The following is a 15,608-nucleotide window of genomic DNA, read 5'->3' on the forward strand; positions in this document are numbered from 1 at the left end:
GCAGACAGTAGAAGTCCGTGCAGCAGCAAAGAGCTGACGGCTGCAGTGAGGTCCCCTCCCGTCTCTGCGCCCTTCTTGCAAAAGCATGATGCTGGATGTAGCGCGGGGTGGGTGTGCCGCTTCTGGGCTAGTGGAGGACTTGGTGCAAAGGTCAGGAGATGCCACATGCGGGAGAACAGGAGCCTCCCTGGCCATGGATGCAGCAGCCATGCTTAGAGAGCTGAGGAGGGCTCAAGATACACATTTCAGCTCTGGATTTTGTACAACATAGGGCCTTTAGACTGAAGGTCGGATAACATGGCTTTGCTCTGGAGTCGAGCTTCCCTTCGCAGTTGGAAGAGTTTAGCTTTGGCTGTTTGGGCCAGGGAAATGCACTCAGCTTGAGACGTAAGCATGCGGGGGCAAGTTAAAACCAGTGCTTGCCTCCAAAGACTGCTGTTGTCTGGAAGATAGTAAGCTAAAGAGATGTGAAACTAGGCAGCAGCACCTGTGAAACCTTATCTCTTTCCTTTGCACCTTCTTTTGTTTGGCTGATAACACCACTTCCCTCCTCTTGCCGATCTGTGCTGTAGGCCAGGTGTTAGAAGAACATGGCACATTGCCTGGGGGCTGCTTGAGAAAATCTAGTTGTCTGTGGCCCAGAATGAGCTGGAAGATGAACACTTTGAAAATCAGGTCCTGGTGTAAGGGTGAAAATGAAAGCTTAAGCTCATTTGAAAATGAGCACCTATGTCTGTCCCTTATGTAGAGAATAACGTTGGTAGAGCAAGCTGATGGGATGGATGAGATTCCTGACTAACTCAGGTCATCTTGCAGGCAGTTTGGGTGTTGGTGCTTTTCAGAGGTTCAAAAAAGTCTTTTACATGTGACTGGGAACGGTAACAATGACCCTGCTCAATGACCCTTCCAGAGTTGCACAAATTTTCAGACCCTAGAGCATGTTTTGCCAGAGTGCTTTGTAAAGGAAAAGCCGACTCTGCAGTGTGGCAACCTATGGGAATAGATGCTAAATGGACGTAGAGCATATTGTGATCTCACGTGAAGACTGCACTTTGCTTCTGATATGCTGTGAACACACTGGAAAAATTGCCTGCGCTACAGTTTATGGAGATAAAAAGCACTTGCCAACTGCGGTAAGCCGTGGAGCGGCCATGTCAAAACCCTTGCAATAACATTCACTGAAGAAGGGCAGGTTTTTTCAGAGCAATGTCTCTTCTGCTTTGTATGAAGACATTTATTGCATGATGTTACAAGGGCTGCACTTTTACTTACGTGGCCTGAAATTCTCAGGCTCTGGGGATCCCAAAGGAGGGGAGCAGTTTTCAGGAAGGCTGTCGTCATTTTCTCAAAGATATAAGCCAATCTTTTTTCATGCTTTTATTGATTACAGCAGGTATTCTTTTTGCTGATTGTTTACTTCTTCAACCAAGCTGGATCCTTGCAGGATCCCTGGATCAGGGCAGAGAGTTGAAATGAAGTGGCACAGCCGCAGCAGTGCACAGTGGCTGAAGGACTGGCCCATTCACAGTTGCAGCCTTTTGAAACTCTTGTCTTCAGAAGAAAGAAATCCCCAAATTCCAGAAGAAGGTAGTGTAAGAGAGGAGGAGCAGAGTGCACAGGGACTGACGTGATGGCTGGTGTTGGTAGTGTGGGTCAGAAGAGCAGGGGGAAGGGTGCTGTGTGCCAGGCTGAGTTGTGAGGCTCTTGGGAATACTTTTCCCATCAGGAAACATCCCTTTGCCCTCTGTGGATGCTTTCTTTACACCCGTTCTGGGGGGAGCACAGTGGGCAGTAAGCAGGTCCAGTACTATAGCCAATGTGGTTGTGCCTGGTTCCCCTTTTTCCCTTTCCAGGGTAATTAGTACCAATGTCTGAACATCTCCTTGCAGGTAAGACCTTCCCAGCTGGGAAGTACTGCCCATCCTAGAGAGGAGCAGAGCTGATGCTGCTGTCCAGGACCACACTTTGTTACCACAGGGAAGATTTAGTGTCTGCCCTCTTTCTCTTATCCCTCTTACCCTCAGATCATCCCTGGGGCAGGCGCCAGCTTCCGACATAGGCTGGGACACTGAAAGAGGATGGCCACAACAGGGCCATAAAAGCAGTCAAATCTTCATGCCCTTCAGAGGATGATGGCCTGCTTTTTTGCTGGGGTGTTGTGAAGAGCAAGCAGCTCTTTGGAAGTAACAACTTTTTTAGGTACCCTGGAACAGGACTGTAAAGCAACACAGGCCCAGAGGAAGACTGAACAGCATTGACAGAAGGTTTTAATCACTCAGCAGCACAGAAATACAGAGGTATCCTGGTGAATAAAATTGGGGAGTCAGAGGGGAGAGCCGGACAAGACTTCGGAGTGAGAAAGGAAGGTTGGACGCACTCAGTCAGTGGCAAAACAGTGCATAGCACTAGAAGAGAGTCACTTCTCAGGTAGCTCAGTGAGGCTGTAGAGCATTCCTCTTGTCATGCAGTAGGTGGAGAAAGAACACCAAGCATTGGGCAACATTACTTAGTGCAAATTTTTATTTGCTCATCTGCCCGAATGCTACCAGAAGCCTCCAGAACCGCTCTCCTACATCCACAGCTGCTCATAAACTGCATTACTTAAACCTTTATAACTGAGAGCATCCTCACTGGGTCACTGAAAACCTCCTCTGTGATCTACAGATCACTGTGCGACCCTTGTAAGTGAGAAATGTTGTGCAAGGACTTTTGTGTTTGCATGCTGTGAGTTTAGATTTGGGGCCCTGCATTTAAAAACGATTGTTCTAAATTTCCCTCCTATTATTGCACCCACAGCTGCAACTCCCCTCCTCTGCACCGCTCTTCCCAGCTGTAACATACAAAATTCCTTTATTTCTTTTACTCAACAGCTGCAGGGGGGATTTTTCTGTTTGCTTGTTTTCCCTCACCGTATTTCGTCCCCCAGCTATGACCTTTTGACAAAATGCATAAAGCATCTGGGGAGAAAAAAAAAGAAAGGGAAAAGAGGGGTTGTTTTGTACTGCAGATGCTGTGACGATCTTTATCATTTAACCTTAATTATACACAGCAGAGCCACGGTCGTTGGTGTTGCATCGACTATCTGAAGTCTTATCCCATCTGCTGTGCCTGAGCGTGACACTTTCCTATGGGTTAAAGTCTGGGAAATGTGATGCTCTTCAGCTTGATTATCCCTTTGTTTGCGGTCTTCTCCCCAGGAGCGTGCTCCAGTCCCTGGCCTGTGTGCTCTATTTACCTTGCAAGATCGTAAGAGACATCAAGGGGATCGCTGGCTCATACTGACTCCTTCCCCTCCTCCGGTGATGCAAAGCAGCCATAAACCTGCGGTGCGTAACAGCTGAGAAGAACTGCTGAGAGCGGGCCTTGGCGTTGTTAGTGCGCGCACACGGTGACGCACGCAGAGCCCGTCTCAGCTTTTTGTTCACCAGCCTATCGCACTAATCTTTTTGCCGCTAACCTCCACCACCCTCATACTAATGCTCATCCTCACATGAGTGCACATAAACCCAGCAAGAGGATTTGGGAGCAGCTTAGACAAACGGTTCATTAGGGTCTTTCTCTGCCAAGTGATTTTTTTTCTGAGGTTCCCATCACCAAGCTACTGTAAAAATAAATTCTCCAAGTCACCAGACAGCTGCCACCGTAACAGACTCGTCTGGCATCCAGGCGTAAGGGCCGGGGATCGTTATCCCATCAATAGCTAGCTTTTTTGCTCTCGGTTAGGCTGCTGGATGAACAGAGTGGATCCCTTTGAGCCAGATGAAAGCTGTGACTATCTTGTGTTTCTCCTCAGCACAGGGAGATTTGCAGATCCTATGGTGCTACACAGGTACTTCTGAACCCGGTGGAGGTTCAGAGAGGTTCACCCCCATGGTTGCCTGTTAAAGGACGTGTTCCCTGCAGTAGTATCTGGATGCTGTTTGTGTTGTGCAGTCGCGGTAGGTTATCTAGGTTAACTTTACGTAACCTAATTATACAGGTAGCCTGTGTACACACAGTACCTGGTGGAGAATCGTGTTGGTTTCAGCCTCTGTAGTACATCAAGGTCTCTTGATGCCTCTCACTCTCTAACCTGAATCAATAATATGACTTGCCTGCCCAAACCCCCTTTCATCAGTGTCCCTTTTAGATCTGATACCGCCTTCCTGCCCTGCCTACCTCCCATCTTCTCTGTGAGCCAGTCTCCACGGTCCCTTTAGCACCGACAAACAGCTCAAATCCCAGTGCCAGGTTACACCTGAGCACTAAACAACTACTGCAGCATCACCTGCCGTTAGGCAATTTTTGGAGCTTTCCTGGGTGGTTTAACAACTCATGCAATGACGTCTACCTTCGCTGTCTAGTGTTTTCCCTCCAAGCCCTGCTCAGACAGTGAGAGGCAGACTCAAACCAGGACTGTGTGGTTCACTGCAGGATTACCAAGTGGCTGCAGGGTTTGCAGAATGCCCTTTACGGAGCTGCTTGTCCTGGTCAGACCACCCTCCTTCCATGATATCATCTCTTCTCTTCCAGTCTTCTTCCAGTGGTCCTACAGACCTCCTCCTCCTGCCTCTCCCTCCCAACTACATCAGCACTACTTGTTCAATTTCCCTCTTTCCCTGGACCAGCAGATAAAGCCACTTTTCTTCCTGGGCTGAAACCAGGACGCTAACGCCTCCTGCAATCTCTTTTCCTCCTCTCTAGACACTGCCCCTAGTCTCGTCTGCTTCCCGAGCCTTCCACATTGCCTATTTGCCGAGTGAATATCTGTGGTAGAGCATTCCCTGTGATACCTGTGCTCCTTCCTGTATGCCATACCTTCCCAGTGCAGAGGCTGGGTATCGATCCTGTGGAGAAAAAAAATCTATAGGATCACTCTGCTATAGGCTCTGTAGGATGATCTGCTCAATGCAGGAATGCTCATGTTGACCATGCAGAAATAACTCACATCTAAACTGTCAAGAGTACTGGAAGAAAAAAAATTATTTTATAAAATCAAAGAACCACATAGCAAGTTTGTTTGTTTTTTTTAAAGAGGTCTCAATCTGAAGATATATCTTATTTATTTATTTATTTATTTATTTATTTATTTGGTAGACGTTCATACCAAAAAAACAATGGACATAATTTCTCCTTTCCTCTGAAAAATAGTCAAGGTTTTAATTCCTCAAACTGTTATAGCACTTAGCGTAATTATTTGCTTTAGATGAGTAAACATCACGTCACAAAATAACCCTAGACTCTCAAATTCTCTGGTCTGAAAAAAGTGTAATTTCCAGAGCAAGGGAATATTTTATACTGCAGGAAGAGGGGCCATGGAAAGCTCACGGTGATGAGGTCTGGTGGCAAGGCAGAAGGACTCTCAGCAGCAAGCTCTGTGGCACTGCGAGAGAGGTGCTTTTATTCACAGGAAAGACTAGGGGAGTGAAAAGGGCTCAAATTGTACCTCTGCCTTTCTGGGTGAGAAGTCATTTTACTTGTTGTTCCCAGTCACCATGATGATACGTACCTCCTCTGGAAAGTGCTCTGAGATCTACAGATGGGGAGAAGCATCATTGCTTAGCAGCTGTAAATTTCCAAACCTGCTCCTGTTCCGGTTCTCCTGCTCTCTGGGCGTGCTAGATGCTCTCTTCGCATCTCCTGCTCTCTGGGCGTGCTGCTGCAGACTGGGAGGCAAAGAGCATCTCTCATTCCCTATGCAAATCCATTGATGAAAACATAAAATGCATTGTGCTGCTAAAACTTGCTGAGCTCGTTTGAATAAATGCCAAGGATTAACAGCACGTAAATTCACCATTGATTTGACAACAATGATGTTATGTGCCCTAAACACTGATGGGATTTGTTCAGTGTTTAGGATGTGGGCTCTGAGGTGGAAAAAAGGGATTGCTAGTAATTTTTTAAGCCTCTTTGGCTGCACCAAAGCAGACTGTTGGTATTATATAAATTCTTTAGATAAAATAAATATCAGTCTTTGTATGAGGAGAGTGGATATTTAACTTTTCCAGTATACAGCTGAATAGTAAATCTGACTGTGGATCGCTATAAGCCAGGAAATAAAAATTGCCCCATCCCTCTAAAATAGGGAGGAAAGAGATGTTGGAATGGAAAAAGAATTGCAAAGGCCAGCAATAAAACAGAGGATTGTGCCTTAAAAACAGTGGGACAAAGATTTCATTTTAGGTGGAAAACTAGAAATGTCACCTCCACAACTTGTCCCCTCTGTGATCGCTCTCTCCCTGGCTCCGGTGTTCAGCAACTTCGAAACCACGGCCCCTGTGGGACAAAAGCTATTGTGAGCAAGAGCGGGGACCACCTGGGACAAAACTTGTGGTACAGGAGTTGACCGTTCATTAAGCAAGAGTTGCAGAGGCGAGGAAAGGGAGAGCTATGATGACTTACACCGGGATAAGCTTAGCCCCTCAGTCTTTAAGCCAAGCTGCTGGAGTGCAGTGGGTTGCTCACCTGCTCCCAGCTGGGCAGCTGATGGCTGTTTGGGAGGCATGGAAATTTGCAGAGTTCTCTAGGGACACGCTGATCTCTCTTTAAAAGAAAAGCAAGCCAAGTTTCGTCGTTGTGGTTTTTGGTTTGTTTTTTTTTTTTTAAATACACTTGCTGAAAGTTGGGCTTCTAGATCTGTATTTAAACTTCTTAATACATGGCCTGATTTTCAAAGGTGCTCAGCATGTAGCAACCCTCCCACTAACTGGCTTCTTTCTTGCTATGAACTATCCTCAAAGACGGGTTTTCAAGTGTTATCTTTGCTTTTAACAAGAAACGCTTATTCATCTAATAAAAAAAGAATATAACATCTGCCTTCTCTCATGTCAGCCCTCCCACTGCGTTAGCCCTGCAGCCCCAACCACAGTTAAGCATGGTGTGCAAATTGCACTGATAACATGGCCTCACCTCCTCCCATCCATTATAAACTTTAGCAAGATATCAACAGCATTCAAACATTTTTTTCCTCCATGTCTTGAGGAGGGATTGATCTCATTTTGGCACCTGATTTTAGAAAAGACGGCAGAAATCACTACTTTAGTGCTTCCCATGGTATTTGGGGGAGTTGAGTGCAGAGGAAAATGAGTCTAACTGCAGTTATAATCAGTTGCTCTTTCTTCCATCAGCGTTCCAGGTCAGACATGGTAGAAAGGTTTGGAGCTCCTGACCATGGCACTGCCCTGGGTGGCGTGCATATGTTTGAGGAACAGGACATGAGTCTTCTAAAGAAAATACTCTTCCCTTAAAAAGAAAGAAATAAATGATCTGCGTTCATTTCTAGGGAGAGTTTTTAGTAAGTGCTTAGCAGTTCATCAGCCAAAACTGATAATGCTGGCTCCCTAGACAGCCTACCCTAAGATGCTCTCTCAGTATGCAAGCAATCATAAAGCTTGACTGCTTGCATACTGAATTCTATCGACTTCTTGCATCCTTTCCAAAGCTAGGTCTATATAAGATTAAGAAAAGCACCGTCGTTTATTCCCACTCACCAGCTCCCTCACACACATTATGTAGTGTTTTCCGCCACAGCAAGACTGGTAGGAAGAAAACTTGCAACAAAATCACATTATTACCTACCTTAGCTCTGTGTGGCTGTCATGAACTCCTTTCTGTACCTCATAGAAATGTTCCTCCAAAGGGAAAACTTAGTTTGATTAGCATGCTGCAACAATTTTATCATTAAATATTGGCAGAGATTATTCACTCCCTTATATTGTCACTAAACAGCTTACATCTAAATGCAGAGGACCATCTAAATGAGTACAGTTGTACCTTTTTGGGTTGACAGGTCTATTCGAAAGAAAAAGCACTCATTCCTGTTTTCTGTAAGAACTATCTGAAGAGTTGCACCCTCTGCGGGTTGACAGAGACCACTTGACTCGAGAGGACATGCAGATCAGAGCAGAGAGGTCACCCTTCTTGGCTCTCCTGGGGCTGCAACACACCCATTGGAAGTAGTAATCCCAGTTATATTAGCACTTCAGAATCGCATACAAACCCTCCACAGTTACACCTGACCAGTCACTGCTCCACTTAAATACTTGCTTTTCTCTTCACATTGGGCTTGTACAGAGCTTGGCATAGGGGTTGGAAACAGTGCTGGACTCACCTAGAAATTGGCAGGTGAGAGTCAGTCATGTGGACAAACTAATAGCAGCTAAATACAAGCAAGGGCTGTGCTTCATCACTGATGCCTGCTTTACCCAGAAACATGATCTAGGATTTCTGCAGCTTGTACTGGGCAACATCCTTTCCTAAATGTCTCGTGTGCTGGCAATTATGCATGATAGTTTAGGAAGGGATTCTTTCAAAGGTAAGCTAGGCAGCAGATCCTACTGGAAGACCTTTTGAGTTGGACTCGCATTCTAAATTTGCAGTGAGGCTTTGGGAGAACCTGCCTTTGATGCATTGCTTTTGGGTGCACTCATGAGCATATGCACGAGTTCTTCTTCCTTTTATAGGAACACCAACAAGTCTCACTGCTTTTGCTCAGTAGGTGATAATGATGCACAAATGTTGTGCATCCTGTGAGAAGTCTGGTCCCCTGAACTGGTGCAACATGATTGCTTTCTCCTCTCATACCAAATTCCCACTGGATGGGATTCATCTCACCAGCTCTGCTTGTCCAGAAGGGGGTTAGAATTAGAATTGCCTCCCCTAAGCAGCTGTCCAAGCTCTCTCCTTAGTCAGTCGAGATGTAGGCACTGCTGAAAGGTGTCTCATTTCACCTCTCCTACCCGCCTCCGTTATAATGTGAGCCATCTGGAGGCATCTGTCTCTCTCCACTGACTGGACAGGGAACCTGGACAACTCATTTGGACTGGACACCTAAGTTTTAGACCGTTGGAAGTGAGATGTGATGAGTCTCAGGAGATCGCTTGTTGCCCGGAAGCATGCAGGCAGTGCGAAGTCTGTATCAGAAAAAACTTCTGTAAATGAAATTTACATTTCAGTGAAATATTTTGTCTATAAAAGACAAAAATGTCCGTCAAAGACAAAATGGATATGATTAATTCAAGGGAGAGCCATGAAAATGTGGGTCCAGAAGAAACTAAAGACATAAACCCATAAAGCCGGCTGCCACTTCTCATTTCATTCAAGTATTTGAATGTGTAGTAATATACATAATTTTAGATGAAATTTAGGTGAAGACATATTTGTCATTTTTCTCTCAACAGCCCACTCCCATCATCCCGCTGAACATACGGGGTGCTTTGATCACATGTTGAACACACACATGCTCTGATCCTGGAGCAAGCTTCAGGCCGTGGGCACATGATGGATTTTGTTGGGCTTCCCTGTGAGATAAGTGGTGGTGTGCAGGCAAGCAGCTGCTTTCCTGGTGCCTAACTAAGAGCACTGATGTGCTGCTGGTCGGTGTTGCTGAGAGAGGTACAGTGTGCCTGGGATCCCTTCTTCCTCCCCGCCCCAATAATCTGCCCCCGTTCCTGCATGGGGAACATGCTGGAGGTCAGAGCTCAAGGGTTTGGCAGTTTCTTAAGGACTGAAAGATGCTCAGAGAGGAGCCTGCCATTGTTTGCGTTGCTCCCTGTGTTTCTGGTAGAACCCCTGGTTTGGGAAACACGAAGGGGATGTTCCCAACACACTGCAGGGATTGCATCCTCCCCTCACGCATGGCTGGGGCCCAAATGGTATGTCAGACCCCCAAATCTGCCTCACTTTCTGTGTCAGGGCACACTTCCCACCTGCTCCTCTACCAGCCAAATAAATCATTTGCTTTGTGTGCTCCAGTGAGTGGCTTGGGATTTGAACCTGTTCCTGTATCTCTCCTTTCATTCTGCATATATCAGGTCGTTACTGCCATTTGGTTAAATACAGGTTATCAGGTCTCTGGTACTGGGTGGCCAAGGAAAGATTTTCTTCTCTCCTGCGCAAAGACCCAAATCTCATAGGGCTCCTGAAGAAAAATCTGGGTAGCGCTTTATGACTCTTGTTTGCTTTCCCTTCATTTTCTCAAGCAAAATGACAGATTTGGGACAATGGGACTGAATGGGAGGTTAGGTCTGTCTGTTGTATTTTTTTCCTCCATGTCTTGAGGAAGGATTGATCTCATTTTGGCACCTGATTTTAGAAAAGCCTTCATGCCCGAGAGCCATGGCCGGACCACACGGCCTTTTCTTGCTGGAACTAGGAGAGGTTGAACCTAACCTCGTCTGTCGTTTTAGCTGTCCCTACTGCCTTTTTGGGTGTTTTTCTGCTCAACTTTTTGCTTTGCATGAAGGAAAGCCTCTGTAACGGGATCTTCTGGTTCCCACTTTTCCTTGCCTGCCTCCATGCACTGTGTGGGGAGGGGTCATGTGTGGGAGTCAAGGCCAAGGACTTTCCAAGACCCCATGGCGCCTAGATGCCAGGCGATGCTCAGCTGAATGTCACTTTGCCTCAGTGCTTTTCTGAGTTTAGCTCCTCTGGCCTGGATTGATCCTGTTTCTCCCGAAGCACTCATGCCAGGATCTCAGCCACCCTCAGTTTCTTTAGTCCCTGGCACCATAAGAGGATGATTCAGCCCTTCAGCTCTGAAGTGCCTTTTGGAGGTGCCCTCTCTCTCTCCCTCGCTCTCTGCTGACTGCAAAAGGTGCTGAGACGAACAAGACTCCTGACATAGGTGCTTCTGCTCTCCAGAAGGTGCCTAGGATGCAGTCCCTACATCACTGGCTCCAGTGGAAATGGGGTTTTGGCTGTTGCTGCAGCCTCGTGCCGAGCCTTGCTGTGGAGCTGGGCAGCCTCGCTGCCCTTTCGCCACCCAGCCACCTCAGCTCTCTGGCAGAGCTTGCTGCTCCCGCAGTGGGCTGTCCATGTGCCCCTTCCCCGGTCCGTCCAGGATGGTGGACGACCCGTTAAAGGCGGCTTTAAGTGAAACAGAAATGCAAAGCAGCCGTAACCAGAAATGCATGTTAAGCAGGATCTGTGTCGTGACACCGACAGGTAAATGAATCTCCCACAACACTCCTAAATCAAAACAAGGACACTCTCAAGAGCAGCTTTGGGACTACGGTCGGTGACCAAACTTATTTTTCCTTCTTTCTTTTGGCAAAGTATTTGTTTGTTAAAAGTTTCTGGTTCGTCAAACCCATGTTCATGCTCTACATCATGCGTTAGTCCTGCTTCCCTGCCAGCCCTGCCAGGATCCCCGCGCCAGGGGTGTCAGGCCCCTCTCAAGTGGCGGAGACACTTTATAGTATGTCACAAAGAAAGTTTCCCTTTCTTCAACCTGAATCAAACTCTTTTTCCTCACTTGGAAGAAAGCTGTTTCATTTATGTGGAAGAGACTTTGTGTCTCCATTTCAAGGAGGGGCAGAAACAGAAGCAAATTAACGAAAAGCTGGGGCGGGTTACAAAGACCCACAGAGCAGACCTCCTTCACAAACATCCTTGAGAGGCCCACCGGGGTGTCCTGTTTAGCCTGCTTGACCCCATAGGGGACCTGCCAGTACCCCTGGGCACCCTGTGTCTCACAGCCTGCCGCCTGGCATCATCCCTCCGGGAGATCTGGCACCGATTCCAACCAGACTGTCATTTCCAGGTCAGTCTCCGCATTTCTGCTGACCATGTTGCCTCCATCATGAGATCATGTCTTTCCAGAGAAATCCCGCTAATGCCTTCATTCTGCGAGACTGGTATATATAGGGGGAGCTTCTCTGGAGCTGCACTGCACAGTCCAGCCAAGGCATTGCTGTCTCCCCAGCGGCTGCACTGCCCCCATCGCGCTCCCCTTGCAGCCACAGGTCACAGCAGTAGCAAGCATGGACATTACCATCCAGCACCCCTGGTTCAAGCGTGCTCTGGGACCCCTCATTCCAAGCCGTTTGTTCGACCAGTTTTTTGGAGAGGGTCTCCTTGAGTATGATCTCCTGCCTTTGTTCTCTTCCACTATCAGCCCCTACTACAGGCAGTCCCTCTTCCGCAGCGTGCTGGAATCAGGCATTTCAGAGGTAAGGACCCTTCGGCTTCCTCTCTTTTTCCTTCCTCTCCCTCCTTATGCCTCCACCTGCTCCTCCCCACCCGGTGCTGGGGTGCGAGGGGGCGAGGAGGACGTCTGGCCCACCGCCGAGCACAGCCCGCCCGCCCCTTCTTGGGCACGGAGGGAAACCCTCGCTGGGGAGAAGGCTTCCCTTTGAGAATTGGAAACCATTTTGGCTCCTGGAGGTTGTTTCCGATACGTAAAAGTCTGACTTTGCTGCCCTCATGCCCACCGGCCGTATGGCGAGGGAAGAGCTAGGCTGCTCCTGGAGTAAGCGCCCTCAAGGGCAGCTCGGCGTGGGAGAGGACCCCGGCGAGCGGGAGCTTCCTCCAGCCCCCTCCTCCACCTCAGGAGCTCGGTGGTTTTTGCAAGCCCACGCTGGAGGACCCAGGAGCAATTCTCTGAAGGTGGCATGTAGGAGGAGCACGTAGCCTTGGGGGCTGTGGTCCGAAGCTCAGGGACTGGTGCTTTCTCTAGCCCTCTTTTACCGGTTTCCTCCCAGAGCTAAGACCATAAAGAAACCATAAATCACTGAAAGGATAAAACGCGTGCTATCAGAGAATATTACACTGGTTTCCATCCCCTCTCGCTGCTGAGCACAAATGCCCGGTGCATCTGGCAGATCGTTGAGTGCAAAGAGGTCCCCGGCACAAGAATAGCAGCGAGAAGTGACGCCTCTCTCCAGAGCAGTAGCAATGGCGCAGATGCCTACTGTGGTGTCCCTGGGTCCCCGCGATGGGAAGAAGACCCCTGCTGAGGCCCGTAGTTACAGAAGGAGAAACTGTGCCGCCGCCAGACCACCCCTTCTCTGGCTTTTAAGCTGCTGTGATGCTGGTGCTGCCTCCGCGCTTAGAGCTCGGGTCTTACTGTCTAACAATGTTCATTTCAGGTGAGGTCTGACCGGGACAAGTTTACAATCATGCTGGATGTAAAACACTTCTCTCCCGAAGACCTGAGTGTGAAGATTATCGATGAGTTTGTGGAAATCCATGGCAAGCACAGTGAAAGACAGGTAAGTGGAAGTGACAGTGATGGTGGAGCAACTGGGGAGTCGAGGTCCGTTTTCTTTCTTTACAACGGTCATCAGCTGAAGGGGAAAAAAAAAAATCAGAACAAATTATTTATCCATTGTCATTATCGGCATGGCCCATTCCCATAGAACCCCAACCTGATATCTGATAATAACGAGCTAATTCACTGCTCTTTTGTTTATTTTCAATCATCTTCCATAACCGTCAGATGATGATGTCCATTGTTCACTAATAACACTGGACCAGACAAAGAACATCATCTGGTGCTGCTGAAGCATGGCTGAGTTTTCATAAGCCAGAATCATTAGTGAAAACAGAGTTTTCACATGCTGATCTGGAAAAGAAAAGCAAGAGCGAACAAAACAAAAGAAAAATAACCGAGTGCCTCAGGCTTGGAAACTTTTAACACATATGTCATGGAAATATCTGTGGGGGTCGAAAAGTGAATTATACCAGCAGGGGTTTAATTCTTCTCATACACTTTTTTGGCCAGACAAAGCTCTAGCCTGGAAACAGTATGTATTTTTTAATATAGTTATTTTTTCCAGAGGAAGAGAGCAGCCGTTTTCGTGGCTGACTTAAAAAAAAAATGCATTTCTCATTCTTTTGGCCAAAGAAAAAGGGGGCCAGGACTGTGTACTTTGGCTGACACAGCGTTGCTGCCTAGTAAGGAAATACATGGGCGCACACGCGCGTACTGCTTTTACCTTCACAGAACCCCCGACTTTCTCTCCAAGCATCCTTTGAAATCGGAGGCCATGGCAGGGCCCCCATCCAAACCAGATCCCAACCTATAATATGGCCAAAATCACACCCTGCTGCTCTGCTCAGCTCTTGCAGCTTCAGGGGCATCATGGGGGCACACCTGCCCCTACAAACCTGTGAAACAGAATAAAAAGCAGAGATGCACCCGGTGATACCGGCAGTTCAGTGTCACGATAAGCCAGGGCGAATGTGGACCCCGCTCCGACGGAGCTGTGGGGTCGGGTGGAGGGAGGCATGGCGTGGTGCTGGGGGGTTTCTTGACGGGCCTTCCCTCCTTTCCCCGCTGCCTCTCAGGATGACCACGGTTACATCTCCCGTGAATTTCACCGCCGGTACCGCCTGCCTGCCAACGTGGACCAGACTGCTGTCACCTGCTCCCTGTCTAACGATGGCATGCTGACCTTCTCGGTGCCCAAGGTGCCCTCCAACATGGATGCCAGCCGCAGCGAGAGGCCCATCCCTGTGTCCCGGGAGGAGAAGCCCACCTCCGCGCCTTCCTCCTAAGCCCGCCTGCCGCTGCAGTACGCAGGCTGCCACTGTCTGTGGGTCTCATTCCCAGAGCCATTGCGTAGATATCAGTGAATATCTAGAGGGGTTTATTTTGTTGGTTCCCCCCCCTCCCTCCCTCTGTTTCTTTTTTTTTCCCCTTTCCCTTGGATGGGACGATGGGCTGGGTGTGCGGCTGGTGGACTTTGAAGCTTAAACCTGCAAGCTGTGCTATGGGGATGGCATGGATGGTGCGTGCTGCCACGCTGTTGTACTTGCTGAAAGGGTCTTCGTCCGGTGCTGTAGTCCATAACCACCATCAGGTAGGAGGGGGTGCACGAGTAACACTGGCTCCTGGTGCACCAAGTCTTAAGGCGAGGCTTGGAGCAGGGGAAAAGCCCTGCAGACTTGCTCTACCCCACACAGAGTTAAACTGGTTACTCTTAAAAAAGAGCAACAGAGCCAAGCCCCACAATTGAGATCCTGCATAGGTGCGATGAGTGTGCCACGAGTTCCTTGCAACCGCAGGAGAAATAATAACATCTTACCTTCGGGAGTTGCAACATATATTTTTTTTCAGCGAAGTGTTGAAGTGTATCTATTCACACCACTACCCTGTCGTTTCCCTTAGGGACAACTGACACAAGGACAAGCACGTCTTTCCACTGTCTTAGTAGGCCCTTGGGGGAGAGAGGGGGGCTCACCGCTGTGCAGAGGCTTCACATCCCCAGCCAGCTCTCCCCAGCTTGTGCATAACACACCATGTCCCTTGCTCTCGCTGTAATTCTAGGGTAGCTCCACCTCTTCCACTGGTATCTGGCACTCAACCTGAGAACGCGGTCAGTGGCGGTCAATAAAGAGATATAGGAAACACGCAATTGGCTTTGGGGGTTTCATTTGTTCCTTTCTAAGGTTTTTGAAGTTGAAAGGTTAGTGCGGTGCCTAACACTGCTTGGAGGACACGCTTTCCACCACTGGAAGTACATTTTGTGATGATGACTTGCCCTTTCTTTCATGTTCCTGTTATCCTTCACACAAGCAAAACAAAAGGATCAAAACCAGAACAAAATTCAACAGCCCAACAACCACGCCGTTTCTTAAGTTCATTGCATCAGCAAAGACGGCAATGCAGACCTCATTTGCGTGATACAATGCGAGGGATTTCATCTGAAATGAATGATTAAAGCTGTTTGATGGCAGGGCGGGTAGGGCGTAGGTACTAGCTCTCCCTGCGATTGCCATGCATGAAATCGATGGCTCCCAAGTCTGCGTAGATGTGAGTGCTCAAGATTGAAGGTTGCAGCACTCATGCTTGACTCAAATAGCTTTCCACATGGATGGAAGTCCAGGGTGTTTAGGAGAAGCAT

At 48.2% G+C, this 15,608-nt stretch overlaps 1 protein-coding gene across 1 annotated transcript; it reads left to right on the plus strand.

Moving 5' to 3' along the window:
• The first annotated feature begins 11,741 nt into the window (after window positions 1-11,741).
• On the plus strand, window positions 11,742-14,259 carry CRYAA (crystallin alpha A). Its single transcript, XM_076328880.1, has 3 exons — window positions 11,742-11,930; window positions 12,849-12,971; window positions 14,050-14,259. Exons 1-3 carry the CDS (start codon window positions 11,742-11,744, stop codon window positions 14,257-14,259), a joined length of 522 nt encoding a protein of 173 aa, XP_076184995.1.
• Window positions 14,260-15,608: the final 1,349 nt, after the last annotated feature.

The sequence above is a fragment of the Aptenodytes patagonicus genome, chromosome 1 (assembly GCF_965638725.1).
Source record: "Aptenodytes patagonicus chromosome 1, bAptPat1.pri.cur, whole genome shotgun sequence".
NCBI classification, from domain to species: domain Eukaryota; kingdom Metazoa; phylum Chordata; class Aves; order Sphenisciformes; family Spheniscidae; genus Aptenodytes; species Aptenodytes patagonicus.